This window comes from Microtus oregoni, unplaced genomic scaffold (assembly GCF_018167655.1).
Source record: "Microtus oregoni isolate MIOR12 unplaced genomic scaffold, Mior012 000041F_ref0000270, whole genome shotgun sequence".
In the NCBI taxonomy this organism is placed as follows: Eukaryota; Metazoa; Chordata; class Mammalia; order Rodentia; family Cricetidae; genus Microtus; species Microtus oregoni.
The window spans coordinates 16,821,432-16,840,000 of NW_024543208.1; the positions used below are offsets into that span (position 1 = coordinate 16,821,432).

The following is an 18,569-nucleotide window of genomic DNA, read 5'->3' on the forward strand; positions in this document are numbered from 1 at the left end:
ACTGCCCGGCTGGCTTTCCATATTTTTGACACTCATTACTTTATATATTTAAAAAATAATAGAAATAAACACACACACGCCGAGAAAGGAATGGAGTAGGGTATTGGGGGAACTGTCCAAAGAGGAAAATCCCTGTTTGTATATTCAGGGAAACTTCAAATAAATTATCTAGGCGAATAGTAATTACAAATATGATACTTATTAATCTCCTTTGTGGCTATGACAGAGATATCACCGCTTTTCTCGGATGATATAGAGTCTTCAGACAAAGGGCAAGTCTTCTCTGCCCAGAATATCCATATGCCATTAAATTAGGAAAGGAAAATAGGCGTTCTCGTGCCCCTGGGAGACTTCCGGCAGGTGGAACCTCAGTTCCGAGCCTGCCACGGGCATCGGGAGCGTTTAACTGGGACTCCCGCTCTAGCGACGCGCGCCTGGTTGCTAGGGGCGGCGGCGCGGGAGTCCGTGGCAGCTGCAGATATTAGCTTCTCGTGCTTGCGGGCCTCGGTGCCAGCCCGCCGGTGGGTATGGAGCCCGAGGTGAGAGAGGGGAGTATCGAGGAGTTGGGGGCCCTCTCGCTGTCTTCGGCGGCAGCCACCTACCTGCCCGAAGCAAGGAGAGGGTTGGGGAAGTGTCACCTTGCTTCCATCTTGGCGGAATCCTTCCAGGGCACATGCACATCAAAAACAAGCTTTGGCTGTTCGGATAATTGACAGCGGTAGGAGCATTTATAAACTGAAGAGCCAGAAAGAAAACAAAAACCAAGAACTGCACGCTGATATGTCCTCAGCCTTGGGTGTTCTGACCTGGCACCGAGTGTCTGTAAATCCTTTTGCTGTCGGAACCTTTTCCTTTACATTATCATAGAGAGTCTAACCAGATCATCTCAGAGCTTCTGCCCGTAGTCTTGTTACTCTTTGAACACTGGTGTAGATGCCTTGGTCTAAGAGAGTCTAGGTTAGATACACAAGTGAAAGAGAGATTTGGGATAAAAAAAAAAAATCATTTACATGAATAGTGCCATGCTGGGAGCAAGGTGGCAAGCTGAAGTCTCATTGATAGACGTATTTACAGGGCCGGCATAAACACAGAAAAGCTTTATTGAAAAGAGTATGTTGTAAGAACAGACAGGCATAGTGGACAGATTCTCATAGAGAGAATACGCCCCCCGTTCACAAAGGGACTAAACCTTTTATATAATAGTTACAGGGAAGTTGCTCGGATAAAGAGGTAAGGGGATCTCACTACCTCATTAAGTAGTAAATTTTACAGTACTATGTGTCTTGGCTATTTGGGCAGCAACTAGGAGTCAGACTAAATGTTTCTATAAGACCTCAAGTCGCTAGGACCAGGCAGGCTCCAAGTAGTCAGGGTCTGATGTTAACGTATGGGAATTTGTTTTGTGTTTAATCTTTTTTATCTCTACAAATGGAATCAGAAAGCCTGGGGAAATAATATTTAGTTCACTCAGGTCTGACCTGTAACAGCAAGCCAATTCCATGGCTCTCATATTTTGGGGCTGGAGAGATGGCTCAGAGGTTAAGAGCACTGACTGTTCTAGAGGTCCTGAGTTCAATTCCCAGCAACCACATGGTGGCTCACAGCCATCCATAATGAGATCTAGTGTCTTCTTCTTGCTTGCAAGCATACATGCAGACAGAACACTGTATACATAAATAAATAAATAAATAAATAAATCTTTTTTTAAAAAAGGACCATATTTTGAGGTCTGGTCACACATACTTGTGAAGCAGGAGGATTTTGGGTTGGAAGCCAACTTGGACAATACAGTAAGATTTTGTCTTAAAAAGAAAAATACAGTCAAAACCAGAGGGTGTTGTGTTGTGCCCTTTAAAAAAAAAAGCTTCCGGGGGCTGGAGAGATGGCTCAGCGATAAACAGGACTGGCTGCTCTTCAGAGGTCCTGAGTTCAATTCCCAGCAACCACATGGTGGCTCACAACCATCTGTAATGAGATCTGGGGCCCTCCTCTGGTGTGTGGGCATACATGGAGGAAGGATGTTGTATACATAATAAATAAATAAATCTTTAAAAAAAAAAGCTTCCGGCTAATGTGAGTCTTCAGTATACTATGGCATTCCCTCATTCAGCAGATACATGCTAAATTAATTCTCCCAACCTAGGCTGCTGCTGTGCCTGAGTCCTAGGACCCCCAAGAAGACCACCACGGAGCCATACTTTTGAATACAAAAGCAAGGTTTCGTTTATTAAATACGGGCTAGCACAGGTCCTCTGCCTCAGAGTCTGGCACAGCAGAAAGAGGGAGAAGGACCCTGTCTACTATTGTAAGGGGTTTATAAAGACAAAAACCACAAGACAGTCACAAGGTTACAGTTTCACAATACAAAATTACATATCCTATGTCATAATTGGCTAACGATTAGGTAAAACCCAGATGTTAGTTCCTAACTGGCTATTTTTTAAAGATTTATTTATTATGTATACAGTGTTCTGCCTGCACATCTGAAGAGGGCACCAGATCTCATTATAGATGGTTGTGAGCCACCATGTGGTTGGCGGGAATTGAACTCAGGACCTTTGGAAGAGCAGCCAGTGCTCTTAACCTCTAAGCCATCCCTCCAGCCCCCTAATTGGCTATTGTTATCTAAGGGGGATAGCAACAGCCCCATGGTTACACCCTCCAGACATCTGCTGACCCTGTGCTAACCGCAGGGGCTGCTTGAAATGTTGCCCAGCTGATATCACCCGGCTGATATCACCTGGCTGGTATCACCCGGCTGGTATCACCCAGCTGATGGGGGAAGAGGTGGGGAAATGGGCAGCACTCAGCAACTTTATGTAACTTAGGGTTCTCCATTAGCTAATATTTCCCCTAAAGAGGGGTCCTGCGGCCTTCAGCTTGTCCTGGGGGCTGGCGTATAGTTCAAGGTCCTAAAAGGATATGGAATCTTTCCTAGTCTTTCAGCTGGAAGCTCAGAAACAGAAACAAACAAGACATTATTCTTCCTCTCAAGTCTGTTACATGTTTATTATATAAAAAATAGGTTGGTCTACACATGATGTATTGTCTACCAAGTACATATATTTTTTGTTCTCAAAAATTTCAATTGCCTTAGTGTATAACATAATTTTTAGCCTGATTTTGATCTGTCACTCTAGTTAGGTGACATAAATGACTTGGATTAAGACCCTCTGTGCTGTCTGTGTTGTTGGCTGTTTAATATGGGCCTATTATGAGCAGAGTTAATAACTGAAATTGATGGTTCTGGCAATATTACTGTTAATATTGCAGTCAGGAACTAGATCTTGCAGAGGTGCAGTGCAGGATTCTAGCCAAGAGCAGGGCCTCTGAAGCGCCGTCTGGATTCAGTGCAGAATTCTGGCCAAGAGCAAGGCCTCTGAAGCGCCGTCTGAATGCAGTGCAGGATTCAGGCCAAGAGCAGGGCCTCTGAAGCGCTGTCTGGATTCAGTGCAGGATTCTGGCCAAGAGCAGGGCCTCTGAAGCGCCGTCTGGATTCAGGTCTCAGCCCTCCACTTGTGCATGAGTGTATTGTTTGCATCTCTGTGATTCTCTCTTCTCACTGCCAATGGCTGTAAGCTGTAAGGAAGTCTGTGTAGTAGAGCTTGTGAGTTAAGATGTGCAGAGCCCTTAGAGACCTTTCTGACACACTGTAAGTCCAGCCTTCGCAGATTTACTGTCTGATTCCGCATGTGGGAAGTGGAAATCCACAGGAGCTGAGCAGCTTGTCTAAGTATACAGGAGAACTGCAATCCAGGCTGTCCAGTCTAGTTCATTTCATCTCATACCAGTGCCCTTGACTATTCTGTGCTGCACTGAGTATAAATGCTCAGAAGTTACTTGAACTCTTTAAATAGAGTGGTTAAGATTGCTGCCTCTGTGTAGATGTTTGTGGTAGAAATTCTAGGCTTAAACTCGAGAGGCCTGCCAAGTTATAATTTTGAAGAACTAATGTTTCTGTGATCTCCAGATCTTTAAATAAGGGGTAATTTTTAAAGCTCTTTGTTCACAAGTCCTATGATTCATACTTATTCAAAACAGAAAAGTTACCCTTTTCACAAAAACAGTGAACTCTGAAGTAAGCAGTCTACTCTGAAGACTTTTGATGGACAGATGGACTATACTGTGAGTAAAACCAAACTGCCCACTGATGTAATTCAGTATTTCTATTGTGCACATTCAGAAGCATATACGTAGCGCCTGGGATGCCCCTCGGTTGGTAAAGGGCTTGCCTGGCATGTATGACGCTCTGGGTTCCATCCCAAGCACCCACAAACCATGCACAGGGGCAAGTACCTGTGCTCTCAGCTCTCAGGAGGTAGATGCAGGAGAACCAAAGATTCAAGGTTATCTTGGCTACATTGAGTTTGAGGCCGGGCTGAGCTACATGAGACCCTATCTCAAAACAAATAAAAACCAAATAAATGTGTAGTTAACATCATGTGATACTCTACCCCACTGATGGAAATTCAAGACTTATATACTCTTGGAAATTTGTGTGCTGTTTCTTACTGAGGAAAAACTACACTAATGTTCTTTTCTAAGAGTATTAAAGGCCCCTTTTTACACTTGTGTTGCAGATCTCCTCGATGCAAACACATGCTTAAACAGAGGGAAGATTAATCTGAGCGTCCTCTCGTTAACTACAGAGATTAGGAAGGGGCTGTTGGCTGTTTCCAGAGGCTGAGTGAACTACAGATCATCAAATACAACAGCTCACCAAGAAGATACTGTTGTTTTGGTGGTAAGTAATGCCAAGTTACCCTTCCTTAGACTCTCCTCAGTGAAAATACCCGATGGGAATCTAGTTTGTTTTAAATTCTTTTTTTTTTTTAATTTTTTTTTATTGCGAAAAGAAGAAAAAAAAACATAAACAAAAAACAAGTTTCCACCTCCTCCCAGCCTCCCATTTCCCTTCCCCTCCTCCCACCCTTCTCCCCCTCCTCCCACCCTTCTCCCCCTCCTCCCACCCTTCTCCCCCTCCACCCACTCCTCTCCCCCCCCTCCCTCTCCAGTCCACAGAGCAGTCCGGGTTACCTGCCCTGTGGTAAGTCCTAGGTCCTCCCCCCTCCGTCCATATCTAGGAAGGTGAACATCCAAACTGGCTAGGCTCCCACAAAGCCAGCACATTAAGTAGGATCAGAACCCCCTGCCATTGTCCTTGGTGTCTCATCAGCCCTCATTGTTCGCCATGTTCAGAGAGTCCGGTTTTATCCCATGCTTTTTCGGTCACAGTCCAGCTGGCTTTGGTGAGCTCCCCGTAGATCAGCTCCACTGTCTCAGTGGGTGGATGCATGCCTCGTGGTCCCGAATTCTTTGCTCATGTTCTCCCTCCTTCTGCTCCTCCTTGGGACCTTGGGAGCTCAGTCCAGTGCTCCAGTGTGGGTCTCTGTCTCTATCTCTATCCATCACCAGATGAAGATTCTATGATGATATGCAAGATATTCGTCAGTATTGCTCTAGGATAGGGTCATTTCAGGTTCCCAATCCTCAGCTGCCCAAGGAACTAACTGGGAACCTCATCTTGGGCACTAGGGAGCCCCTCTAGGGTCAAGTCTCTTGCCCACCCTAAACTGGCTCCCTTAACTAAGAATTGTGGTTCCGTGCTCCCCTATCCACCTTTCCTTTATCCCAATTCTCCTGTTTCCCAGGTCCCCCCTCCTTCCCTTCTACCTTTTCTCTCCCCATCTCCCTTTACCCCCATCCCACCCCATCCCCAAGATCCCATTTTCTCCCCGGAAATTTGGTCTACTTCCCTTAGCCAAGAGGACAACTATATGTTTTTCCTTGGGTTCACCTTCTTACTTGGCTTCTTTAGGTTCACCTCTTGTAAACTCCGTGGTCCTTATTTATGGCTAGAAACCAATTATGAGTGAGTACATCCCATATTCATCTTTTTGGGTCTGGGACACCTCACTCAGGATAGTGTTTTCTATTTCCATCCATTTGCATGCAAAATTCGAGAAGTCATTGTTTTTTACCGCAGCGTAGTACTCTAGCGTGTATATATTCCATACTTTCTTCATCCATTCTTCCATTGAAGGGCATCTAGGTTGTTTCCAGGTTCTGGCTATTACAAATAATACTGCTATGAACATAGTTGAACAAATGCTTTTGTCATTTGATAAAGCATCTCTTGGGTATATTCCCAAGAGTGGTATTGCTGGGTCCAGGGGTAAGTTGATCCCGAATTTCCTGAGAAACCGAAACACTGACTTCCACAGTGGTTGCACAAGATTGCATTCCCACCAGCAATGGATGAGGGTACCCGTTCCTCCACAGCCTCTCCAGCAAAGGTTATCCTTGCTGTTTTTGACTTTAGCCATTCTGACAGGTGTAAGATGATATGTCAAAGTTGTTTTGATTTGCATTTCCCTGATTGCTAAGGAAGTTGAACACGACCTTAAGTGTCTTTTGGCCATTTGAACTTCTTCTGTTGAGAATTCTCTGTTCAGTTCAGTGCCCCATTTTTTAATTGGGTTAATTAGCATTTTAAAGTCTAGTTTCTTGAGTTCTCTATATATTTTGGAGATCAGACCTTTGTCTGTTGTGGGGTTGGTGAAAATCTTCTCCCAGTCAGTAGGTTGCCTTTGTGTCTTAGTGACCATGTCCTTTGCTTTACAGAAGCTTCTCAGTTTAAGTAGGTCCCATTTATTCAATGTTGCCCTTAATGTCTGTGCTTCTGAGGTTATACATAGGAAGCGATCTCCTGTGCCCATCTGTTGTAGGGTATTTCCCACTTTATCTTCTATCAGGTTCAGTGTGTTCGGGCTGATATTGAGGTCTTTAATCCATTTGGACTTGAGTTTTGTGCACGGTTAGAGATATGGGTCTATTTTCATTCTTCTACAGGTTGACATCCAGTTGTGCCAGCACCATTTGTTGAAGATGCTTTCTTTCTTCCATTGTATACTTTTAGCTCCTTTATCGAAAATGAGGTGTTCATAGGTTTGTGGGATTAAATCCGGGTCTTCTATACGATTCCATTGGTCGACTTCTCTGTTTTTATGCCAGTACCACACTGTTTTCATTACTGTAGCTCTGTAATAGAGTTTGAAGTCAGGGATGGTAATGCCTCCAGAAGATCCTTTATTGTATAGGATTGTTTTGGCTATCCTGGGTTTTTTTGTTTTTCCATATAAAGTTGATTATTGTCTTCTCCAGATCTGTGAAGAATTTTGATGGGATCTTGATGGGGATTGCATTGAATCTATAAATTGCCTTAGGTAGAATTGCCATTTTTACTATGTTGATCCTCCCAATCCAAGAGCAAGGGAGGTCCATCCATTTTTTGGTATCCTCATCAATTTCTTTCTTCAATGCCTTAAAGTTCTTGTCAAATAGATCTTTCACTTCCTTGGTTAGATTTACCCCTAGATATTTTATGCTGTTTGTGGCTATCGTGAATGGTGAAGCTTCTCTGATTTCCCTCTCTGCTTCCATATCCTTTGTGTATAAGAGGGCGACTGATTTTTTGGAGTTGATCTTGTATCCTGCCACATTACTAAAGCTGTTTATCAGCTGTATAAGTTCTTTGGTGGAGTTTTGGGGGTCGCTTATGTACACTATCATATCATCTGCAAATAACGAAAGTTTAACTTCTTCCTTTCCAATTCGAATCCCCTTGATCCCATTATGTTGTCTTATTGCTATTGCTAGAACTTCAAGCACTATATCGAAGAGGTATGGCGAGAGTGGACAGCCTTGCCGTGTTCCTGAGTTAAGTGGGATGGCTTTGAGTTTCTCTCCGTTTAATTTGATGTTAGCTGTCGACTTGCTGTATATAGCTTTTATTATATTTAGGTATGACCCTTGTATCCCTAATCTCTCCAAGACTTTTAACATAAATGGATGTTGAATTTTGTCAAATGCTTTTTCAGCATCTAATGAAATGATCATATGGTTTTTTTCTTTCAGTTTATTTATATGGTGGATTACATTGATAGATTTGCGTATGTTGAACCAGCCCTGCATCTCAGGAATGAAGCCTACTTGATCATAATGGATAATTTTTCAGATGTGTTCTTGGATTCTATTTGCCAGTATTTGTTTTAAATTCTTGCATAGCCTCCATGGTCTCCAGGCGGCACCTGTCAGCAGTTTTGACAGTGTTGGGCGTGGGTTAGGATGGCAGATAGGCAGCCCTGCAACGCTGTATATAAACAGTACAGCTCACAAGTTTCCCAGATGCCGGCCTAGAGGCTTCCCTTTTATTGCCTATCACAGAACATCCTAGAGTGTTTGAGTGGAAGGGACTGCAGGGACAGTAGTTTGCAACAAATGTTTTTGTCATACTGTGCAAGCTGTTTGGACTACAAAAAAACAAAAAAAAAAGAGTCCTTATGGAACGGACAGTCATTTAGGAGTGTGCTGATGCAGGAGCATCACCCCATACACTGTGAGTCCTTATGGAACGGACAGTCATTTAGGAGTGTGCTGATGCAGGAGCATCACCCAGTACACTGTGAGTCCTTATGGAACGGACAGTCATTAGGAGTGTGCTGATGCAGGAGCATCACCAGTATACTGTGAGTCCTTATGGAACGGACAGTCATTTAGGAGTGTGCTGATGCAGGAGCATCACCCAGTACACTGTGAGTCCTTATGGAACGGACAGTCATTTAGGAGTGTGCTGATGCAGGAGCATCACCAGTACACTGTGAGTCCTTATGGAACGGACAGTCATTTAGGAGTGTGCTGATGCAGGAGCATCACCAGTACACTGTGAGTCCTTATGGAACGGACAGTCATTTAGGAGTGTGCTGATGCAGGAGCATCACCCAGTACACTGTGAGTCCTTATGGAACGGACAGTCATTTAGGAGTGTGCTGATGCAGGAGCATCACCCAGTACACTGTGAGCAGGCGTGAGATGAGGCAGAGAGTGTTTATCCTGGGAACGTCCACCCTGTGGCGGCTGTGTGAATAAGAGTGTTTATCTGGCAGCTCTGTGCACAGCTCTTCCTGGGGCTGGGCTGTTTGTGTCTGTGACACATGAATCCTTCAGAACTTCTTTAAGCAGTAACTGGAAGAAATGAGGACAGGCCCCTCTCATTGCCCCATTTACTCCCCCCAGATCTCCAACACCTCAGGGAATAGCAGATGAAGGACACAGGACCGGGGGTAGCTGGGCCTGGCTCCTGGTTCAGCTCCTACGATGCTGGTGCCGACATCCTCTTCAGATTTCTCCCTTGTTCTTTGTGGCCCCAGCAGCTCATGCAGGGTCACCACACTTGAAGAGATGAGATGGACATCCTGGCTTGTTTCTTTTTTATTTCTTTTTTTTTTCTTTTTGCAGTACTGGGGATCAGACCCATGTCTGATCATGCTAGGCAAGGCTTGTTCACGCCAGGCAAGTACTCTGCCACCTGCAACCACTGTGCCTGCAGCCCCTAACATGAGCATCTTTGAACTCATGATTACTCTTTAGTTTTAGTTCTAGCCTTGTGAGATGATGAAGGCAAATATAAGTAAATCTGAAAAAAACATTCTTCTACTCAGTAATTATTCTAATATAACATCCAATACTAACATGGAGTAATTATTCTAATATAACATCCAATACTAACATGGTGTAATTATTCTAATATAACATCCAATACTAACATGGAGTAATATAACATCCAATACTAACATGGTGTAATTTAACATCCAATACTAACATGGTGTAATTATTCTAATATAACATCCAATACTAACATGGAGTAATATAACATCCAATACTAACATGGTGTAATTTAATATCCAATACTAACATGGTGTTATATAACATCCAATACTAACATGGAGTAATTATTCTAATATAACATCCGATACTAACATGGTGTAATCTCCAGGGCAGCTGTTCTCAAACACTTTGACCTCAGGATCTCAGGATTCTTTTTCATGCTTAAAATTATTGAGGATCCCAGAGACCTTTTGTTTATGTAGTTTTTAATTGGGTTTAGATTTCTGCAATTTTCTATATTACAATAAATCTGAAAAGTTTCAAAAATATTTCCTACTTAAAACTAAAAGTAATACAGCTTTTGCAAGTACAGTATGAGAGTGTGTGATTGAACTAACAGCACTTGAAAAGCAGAGGCAGGAGGACTGCAAATTCAAGGCCAGCCTGGGCTGTACAGTAAGTTCTGGGCCAGGGTATGAGACCCTGTCTCTAAAAACAAACAAAAGCCTATTGTAGGCCAGGTGTGCTGGTGCATGGCTTTAATCCCGGTGTTTGGAGACAGGGGCAGGCAGATTTCTGTGAGTTCTAAACCAGCCTGGATTGTATAGCAAGCTCTAGGCTAGCCAAGGCTACATAAATGGCATGATTTATTAAAATTAAACGTTCCAAAAAGTTTTAGTTGGAAAAAGTTGTATTGAGCTTTTTAAAGTCTCTTTAATGTGTGATTTAAGAGAAGACAATTGGCTTCTCATACCTACTTCATTCTGTCTGTTGTTGCAATAAAATGTATAGAGAAAAGAAGCAGGCCTCACCCTGAGGTGAAGGTAAAGGGAGGCCTTTGGGCCCCTTGAGATAGGCAGAAATGCCCCAGTGTTCTTGCTTTGAGACCTGCTGGTCTAGGTATTAATTCCATGATCTCATTAGCATTGTCTCTTTTGAGTCTTATTTTTGTTGCATAATAACCTCATGATATTGGTTGCTGCATTACAGAAACGATGCAAAGAGATGAATAAAGACAACAAGTAAGAAAGATTATAGCTCTTAGAGTACTCAGAAAACTTAAGAAGCTTTTCTAGGGCTAGAGAGATGGCTCAGCAGGCAAGACATTGCTGCATAAGCCTGGTGACCTGAGTTCAATTCCAGAACCTGCATGAGGGTGGAAGGAAAGAAGTGACCCACAAAGTTGTCCTCTGACCTCGCTCCTTGCCCCATGTGCATGTGTGCCAAAGAAGAATTATACAGATTGGTCATATATATATATATATATATATATGTGTGTGTGTGTGTGTGTGTGTGTGTGTGTGTGTGTGTGTATACATATGTATATATACATACATATATTTTATTTTCAATTACATGCTCATAATATTTAATTTATTGTGGTAAAGTACATGGAACATAAACTCTACCATTTGTGACGTTTTATACATAGATGCTATTGTGTGTGGTCACTCACTGTCATCACTCCCAAAGGGAGCTATGTCTTCAGTAAGCAGTTACAGACGCCTCTTTTCTCCCGTTCTCCACCTCAGCTCAGCTGCTGGTGGCCACGAACCAATCTATTTATTGTCACTGTAGCTTTTTAAACTGGGTGTTTCATGTGAATGGGATCATGTATTATGTAGCTTAGTATGTCTGGTTTCTCTCTCTCTCTCTCTTTCTTTCTTTCTCTCTCTCTCTTTGTCTGTCTCTCTTTTGCTTAGCATGGTGCTTTCTGGGTTCAACCATATTATATTCAATATTCAGGATTGTTTATTATCTGTGTAGGCCACATTTTGTTTATGTATCCATGTATATACATCTACTGTTTCTTTCTCTCTCTCTCTCTCTCTCTCTCTCTCTCTCTCTCTCTCTCTCTCTCCCTCTCTGTAAGACAGAGTTTCACTGTTTAGCTCTGGCTGGAACTCTCAATGTAGACCAGGCTGGACTTGAACTCACAGACATCTGCCTGCCTTTGCTTCCTACTGTTGGGATTAAAAGCATGTGCCGTTATGCCTTGCTTGAAGAAATGTGTTTGTCTCTCAGCTGTTGTGAGTAGTGTTTGGTGAGCAAGTGTCCACCAACTTTTGTTTAAATACCTATTGTCAATTTTTAAATTTACTTATGTGTATAAATGTTTTCCCTAAATGTGCATGCCTGGTACCCACAGAGGTCAGAAGCAGGCATCAGATCTCTTGGAACTATAGGTTTTTGGTTTTTCTTTTCTGTGTGTATGTGTCTCTGTGTGTATGTGTTACTGGGGATCAATCCCAGGCATCATGCATGCTAGACAAGCTCTCTATTTTACCACAAAACCACATATCCAGGCCTGAGTTTAGTATTTTTAGAAAAAAAATTAATTTATCTTTTTAATTAGTTCATAACAAAATTATACATATTAATATAATATACATTGCTAATGAAAATTTATAGTGCATAGTATTTAAATCAGTTTAAAAATAATTGCTGGACTGGGGAACTAGCTCAGTTGGTATGTGCTTGACATACAAGCACGAGGACCCAAGTTGAGTATGCAGCACCTACATGAGAACCTGGGTATGCTGGCACAGTTGCATGCAGTCCCAGTGCTGGGGAGGTGGACACAGGGAGATCTCTGTGGCTCACTGTCCAGCCAGCCCAGCCTAATGAGCTGAAAGTCTCTGTGAGAGACCCTGACTCAAAAAGCAAAGTAGGTGTCTCCTGAGGAATGGCATCTAAGGTTGGGGTGTCACACTCTGGCTTCCACATACATACACACATGTTCACATGTGCCAGCACATGTGAGCATTCATGTACACAAACATGCATGCGTAAAATAATTCTTAGTGTTTTTGAACATTAGTTTTGATTTGTTTATGTGCTGAACCTATATCGACAGCTGTAGTCCCAAGAGAATGAAGCAGGAGAAGGGAAAACATCAAAGGCACATAGTTAATCACTTTTGAAAAAAATACATTACACACACAAAGAAAAAAAAGAAAGAAGGAAAGAGGAAGGAAAATGTTAGCTTAATCACACTACTAATGTTGGACCTAATGAAATTCAGCGTGTGTGGTCTCTCCATTCCACAGGGAACACACTTCCCAGCGACTGCGAGGGATGCCGCTGCCCAGCTGCCAACTGAAACCAGCTCTTCCTCAGGTTTTCCGTCGACTCTGGGCTGTGATGGGGAAACTGCAGAGCAAACTCAGACATAGCACTTACAAGTCCAGGTAGATCGCATCTCAGGGTCCCCAGTTTACGCTTCTTCAAGGTGTTGGTGACCTTCCCTCCCACTTGGTTCTGTATACTGGTTTAGGTAAGAAGTGGTCACCTCACCAGCGAGTACCTGCAGCACACACTCTGGGGCCCCGAATCCTTGGGAGTCCTCTCTGATGAGACCAAAGACTCCTTGCCTCAAAATTCCCCTTCATCAGATTTCAATAACCCTGGGTGTTTCCCAAATACATAGCACCGTTTATTTCTGGACATTCCCCAAACAGTGGGTCTCTTTTCTGCCTCACTTTCCATCCTTTCTGCAGCAGGCCTGACGGACGTATAGAAGAGGGAGTCCAGACTAAAGCATCCCAGGAGTACAGCCCCGCTCACGTGGATTCTGTCTCTGTGGTTGCCACTCTGAGCTCAGACCTGTGTGTCTCTGGAGGAAAAGACAAGGTGAGGTTTCCATTTCTTCCCAAGAAACCAGCTCACTGTAGGAAATGAAGATGTCCTGAGCAGCAGGGCTCCCCCGGCTTTGCCACTTCCTACTACTGTAGGCAAGTCCGATGTCCTAGTCTGTTACCTGGGTTCTAAGACAGCGTGAGGATTCAGTGAGAGCCTCGCCCGATGCCAGGCCATCTGCATGCCTTGTAAGTAGGGAGTTACTATTCCACCCTCCTCATTCTTAACAGTAGGACTCAGACTATGGAATCAGCAAAAAATTTTCTGGTTGCTTTATGTTTTGTTTTCAAAAAGTCACACTGGTATTCACTGCCTTTTTATTTTGGTCTTTCCTGTTGCCATCATCCTGGACTTAACTGCTTTCTCTCCCTGCATTAAGAGCTGTCTTGTCACTCACTGCTGGCAGCTGCATCTGCAATACAGTGCTGATTCTTCCTTGAAGGAAATGCTACTAATAATGTCCTTATTCCCAGTAGACTTTTAGAATCATTCAATTTCATTTGCAAACTGTATTTCAAATTTATGAGATACATTTACCTTGGATGTCATTGCTTCAAATCAGCATACATTTGAGTATCAATACTTCATTAGTAATGTGATGTCTCTCTTTTGTTTTTCGAGACAGGGTTTCTCTGTGTGGCCTCGAACTCATAGAGATACATCTGCCTCTGCTTCCTGAATACTAGGATTAAAGGCGTGTGCCAGCACCACCCAGCAGCAATGTCTTGTCTTGATGTCTATATTATTTTAGTTATGAGGTCTCTTGAGTTATGGGTTTCCCTTCTCACAGCTGTGAGAAGGCAGCAGGGCATGGACCAGCTCCTCTGTTCTGGGGACTGGGGAGCTGATAGGTCAGGAGTCGCAGCGAGCGGCTGGAGCAGTGAAGTACTTGCTCCTCTCTCTATAGCAGACACTCAGCAAGGAAATGCTTAAAGCTTCTGCTCAGAGCCAGCGTGGTGTTTCCACCTGTAACCCCATGTCTCTGCAGACCGCTGTGCAAGGAGCCAGCGTGGTGTTTCCACCTGTAACCCCATGTCTCTGCAGACCGCTGTGCTCAGAGCCAGCGTGGTGTTTCCACCTGTAACCCCATGTCTCTGCAGACTGCTGTGCAAGGAGCCAGCGTGGTGTTTCTACCTGTAACCCCATGTCTCTGCAGACCGCTGTGCTCAGAGCCAGCTTGGTGTTTCCACCTGTAACCCCATGTCTCTGCAGACTGCTGTGCAAGGAGCCAGCGTGGTGTTTCTACCTGTAACCCCATGTCTCTGCAGACCGCTGTGCAAGGAGCCAGCGTGGTGTTTTCACCTGTAACCCCATGTCTCTGCAGACTGCTGTGGCCTATAATTGGAAAACTGGACACGTGGTGAAAAGGTTCAGAGGGCATGAGCGGGAAATCACTAAGGTAACAGTCAAATGCTTATTCTGAAGGGAACTAAGGAGTGAATAAAGACATCAATGGCTGTAGCTGTTAAAGGGCTTGTATATTTAGTCTGAAGGAAAATTGCAAAGGCCTCCTCTGATGCTAGAAGAGCAGAATGAATAATTTCAAATATGAAATTAGCCAAATACCTAGCAGAGGCGTAGTAAAAACTTGCCACAGTACACATAGAGTAGAATATCAGCCAGTCTTTTTTTTTCCCCCAAGACAGGGTTTGATTGTGTAACCCTGGCTTTCCTGGAACTTGATCTGTAGATCAGGCTAACGTCAAACTCACAGAGGTCTGCCTGCCTCTGCCTCCCTAGTGCTGGGATTAAAGATGTGCACCTCCACTGAGCTTACTCAGTCTTCAAAAGGAACAAAAGAGGCTGACTCAGCAGTTAAGAGCACTGCCTGCTGATCCAGGAGAAGTAGGTTCAATTCCCAGCACCCACGTAGTGCTTACAACCATCTGTAACTGGGCTTCCAGGGGCACTAGGCTCAAAGTGGTGCACACGTGAAGCAAAGACATCCATACATGTAAAATAGTAATAATAAAATAATTTAAGGGAGCTTGAGAGCTGGCTCAGTGCTTAAGAGCACTGCTGCTCTTCCAGAGGACCTGGGTTCAATTCCCAGCAACCACATGGCAGCTCACAACTGTCTGTGATTCCAGTTCCAGGGGACCTGACACCCATGGCAGAATACCCAATGTACATTAAATAAAAATAAATAAATTAAAAAAAATAAAAAATTTTTAGAGGAATGAAATTCTGGGATTGAGTATGTAGCTCAGAAAAGCCTAGCATGGTGAAGCCCTGGATTGGATCCAGGACTGAGAAGAAAGGGCGGCGCTCTGACATGTGTTACTCACACAGTGGCGGTACTGGGAGCAGAGCAGTGTGGTGACTGACATGAGGCCATGAGGCAGTAGTGAGCGGGCAGGCGGGGCTGCACTGTAGGGCCATGGAAGTTGTGTCGTTGGAGATTGTTGGTGTTTGCACAACAGTGTGAATATATTTGCTGCCTCTGAGCTGTAAGCTTAAAGTGGGTCATTTCTGTAACACACACGTGCGCACACACACACACACATACAGATAATTAAAAATAAATCTTTTCTTTTTCTTAAGAGAAACAAATTACCCCGGTCTACATAGTGAGTTCCAGGACAGCCAGAGCTACACAGAAAAACCTTGTTTAGAAAAAACAAACCAGAACAATACAAAACAAACAAAAAAACAAAAGAAAGAAATAAAAATAAATGTGTATGTGGGGAGGAGTTTACAAAGCCATCTGCTGTTCTGAAGTCCTGTCTAGCGTGCACACCTGAGCTGCTTCTGTTTTTATTTGTTCTCCAAGCAGATAGCCTGTATTCCCAAATCAAACCAGTTTTTCAGCGCCTCTCGAGACAAGAGCGTCCTGATGTGGGACCTTCAGGGCTCCTCCCAGCCCAGGCAGGAGCTGTCTGGCCATGCCATGGTGGTCACTGGCTTGGCTGTGAGTCCAGACTCATCACAGCTGTGCACCGGCTCTCGCGACAACAGCCTGCTTCTGTGGGATGTGGGGACAGGACGGTGTGTGCGGAGAGCGTCTGTCTCCAGGAACTTGGTACCTGTAGGACAAGATGGTGGAAGGGGTGTGGTGTGAGGGAAGCGAGCTGGGGCTGCAGCTCATAGCAGAGAGAGTATGTGTATCAAGGCAGAGGGGGCTCGGGTTCAGTTGAGAGGTGGCGTCTGGGAGTAAAGAGGGGAGGAAGAAGGAGAAAAGAGAGTGTTACCCTCATTCATTTCTTCCAGCATACGGTTAGCATAATTTGGGTGGGCACTGCTCGGAATAGAAGTATAACCAAGTACCTTATGTGTACAGAATGTGACACCTGATGGCTGCTTGCCCCTTTGAGTATGTAGCATCATGCAGAGAAGTCAGTGTGCCCTTTGCTTGATGCAACTCACTGTGTGACAGTGAGTGCTGTAGACTTTGCACAGCCTTGGGCCCTGTCTCAGCTGCCTTCCACACTTGTGTTTGTGTGGGTTTTTTTCTTTTCCCCAGGCTGGGGGTTGAACCCTTAGCTTGTCAGGACGCTGTGCTGGGAAAAGGACAATTCTGCTACCCTGGGCTGTTTGGAAACCTGTTCATGCCCGTCCAGACAGGGCTGCAAGGCCAGGATTACTCTTAGGAACCCCTGAGGTGTTACAGAAGAGTTGAGGGGACTCATCGCAGCCAGCTGGGGCCTTTGCCCCTGAGAACTGAGGAGATAGAGGCGGAGGAGGACTGACCAGCAGCTGTGGACGATGACCCTGCTAACCCAGGCTCAGTAGCACAGAATCCTTGAGAGGGGATGGGAGGCGGAGTTGCAGCAGAGGAATGAGTTGATGGGAGACTTGCCGATTGTTTTCTCCAGGTCACTCACCTGTGCTGGGTCCCCAGAGAGCCATATGTACTCCAGTCCTCTGAGGATAAGACCATCAGGTGGGCTACTGAGCCGCTGTCTCCATCCTGCTTCTTCATGAGGGCTGGCTTCCCTTCACTCCCATCTGCCAGTGTGACCCTGACCTGGAGCGTATGGGAACAGAGTGAAGGGCAAGGTTAGGTCAGGCTAAGGTCCTACTCCTGACCTCGCTCCTTCCAGTGCATGGCTTCTTCAGATCAGCCTCGACCCCACCTGCTCCCGGTCCTGCTGGCATGCCCTGCATGATTCTTGGGATTTCCAGGCACCTAGCCAGAGCCTTCCTGGGAAGGAAGGGTCAGAATCTATATCGGGGGGGGGGGGGGGGGGGGGGGGGGGGGGGGGGGGGGGGGGGACAGGGATCAGATTAAGTCAGGAGTTTACAAACTGGGGAGCATGCCTCAAAATTCTGTCTCTCCAAAAAGACTTTTACTATAAAATAGGAGGAAGGAGATAGGAGGAAACAGTGAAATGAGAGGCTACGCAAAGCTCTCCCCTGGACTTCAAGGCCATGGCCAGCCAGCAGGGCAGCCTCAGCCCTGAACGGTTCTGAAGTGTTGTAGGGTTAAGTCAGCCCCTTTAGGGGGCGGGGCTTGCCTCGGGCGTTGGTTGGGCTGGCTGCGCCCTCCCTTTCTTCCTGCCTCCTGGGAAACCGGTTCCGCGCTGGAACCTCGGTTCTGTAAGTTTGTTTATATATTAAAACTATATATATATATATTCTTTAATATCTGCCTTTGCAATTATTTACGCCGATACAAAGTGTGGCGATACTCTAGTAGGATCCTGTAGTGGTGGCTCAGGAGGCTGGGGAGTCTGGCAGCCTGGACTGCATGTAAGACCTGTTTCAAAACAGCCACAAAGGATCTTTTCAGAAATTCCTGGTATAAACAAAAAAATAGCCTTTAGTCCATTAAACAGTGTCCTAAAAGATAAAATGAACTTGTATAAGTAAGATGTGTGTTCTAGCCAGGTTGTGTTGGCACACGCCTTTAATCTCAGCATTCGGGAGGCAGAGGCAGGCAAATCTCTGAGTTCCAGGCAAGCCTAGTCTACAGATGAGTCCAGGACATCCGGGATTACACAGGGAAATCCTGTCTCTAAAACAACAAACAAACAAACAAAATGTGTGCTCTAAAGTCTCTGTGAATAGAGGCGCCTGCTGCCAAACCTGACAGCCTTAGTTCAGTCCCTGGGACCCAAACACATTGCTGTGGTATGTACACCCGCTCCCCCTAAAAAGTGATTTTTTTAAAAAATAAAAGCCCATATGACTTGATTTCAAAACAGAAAGAATCAATATAGCATTGATGTGGTTACTTCCTGTCAGCTTTAGAGTTTGTCAGATTTGCCATTCTGTTCTGACCGACGACAAAGAGTCAAGCTTTTCCTGTTAGTGAGTTCATA

General features: G+C 44.6%; 1 protein-coding gene across 5 annotated transcripts in view; it reads left to right on the forward strand.

The window, feature by feature from the left end:
* The first annotated feature begins 417 nt into the window (after positions 1-417).
* Wdr31 (WD repeat domain 31) overlaps positions 418-18,569 on the forward strand; it is a 23,189-nt gene continuing 5,037 nt past the window's right edge. For 2 of the 5 annotated variants that reach the window (XM_041632546.1, XM_041632541.1), the window contains exons 1-7: positions 425-539; positions 4,581-4,744; positions 12,717-12,857; positions 13,167-13,299; positions 14,630-14,704; positions 16,082-16,327; positions 17,121-17,188. In XM_041632546.1, coding sequence (XP_041488480.1) covers positions 12,745-12,857; positions 13,167-13,299; positions 14,630-14,704; positions 16,082-16,327; positions 17,121-17,188 — 635 coding nt within the window. In that variant the 5' untranslated portion in view covers positions 425-539; positions 4,581-4,744; positions 12,717-12,744. Of the gene's footprint in view, positions 540-4,580; positions 4,745-12,716; positions 12,858-13,166; positions 13,300-14,629; positions 14,705-16,081; positions 16,328-17,120; positions 17,189-18,569 lie in introns of all 5 variants that reach the window. The other 3 variants (XM_041632543.1, XM_041632545.1, XM_041632544.1) reach the window with 3 other exon arrangements.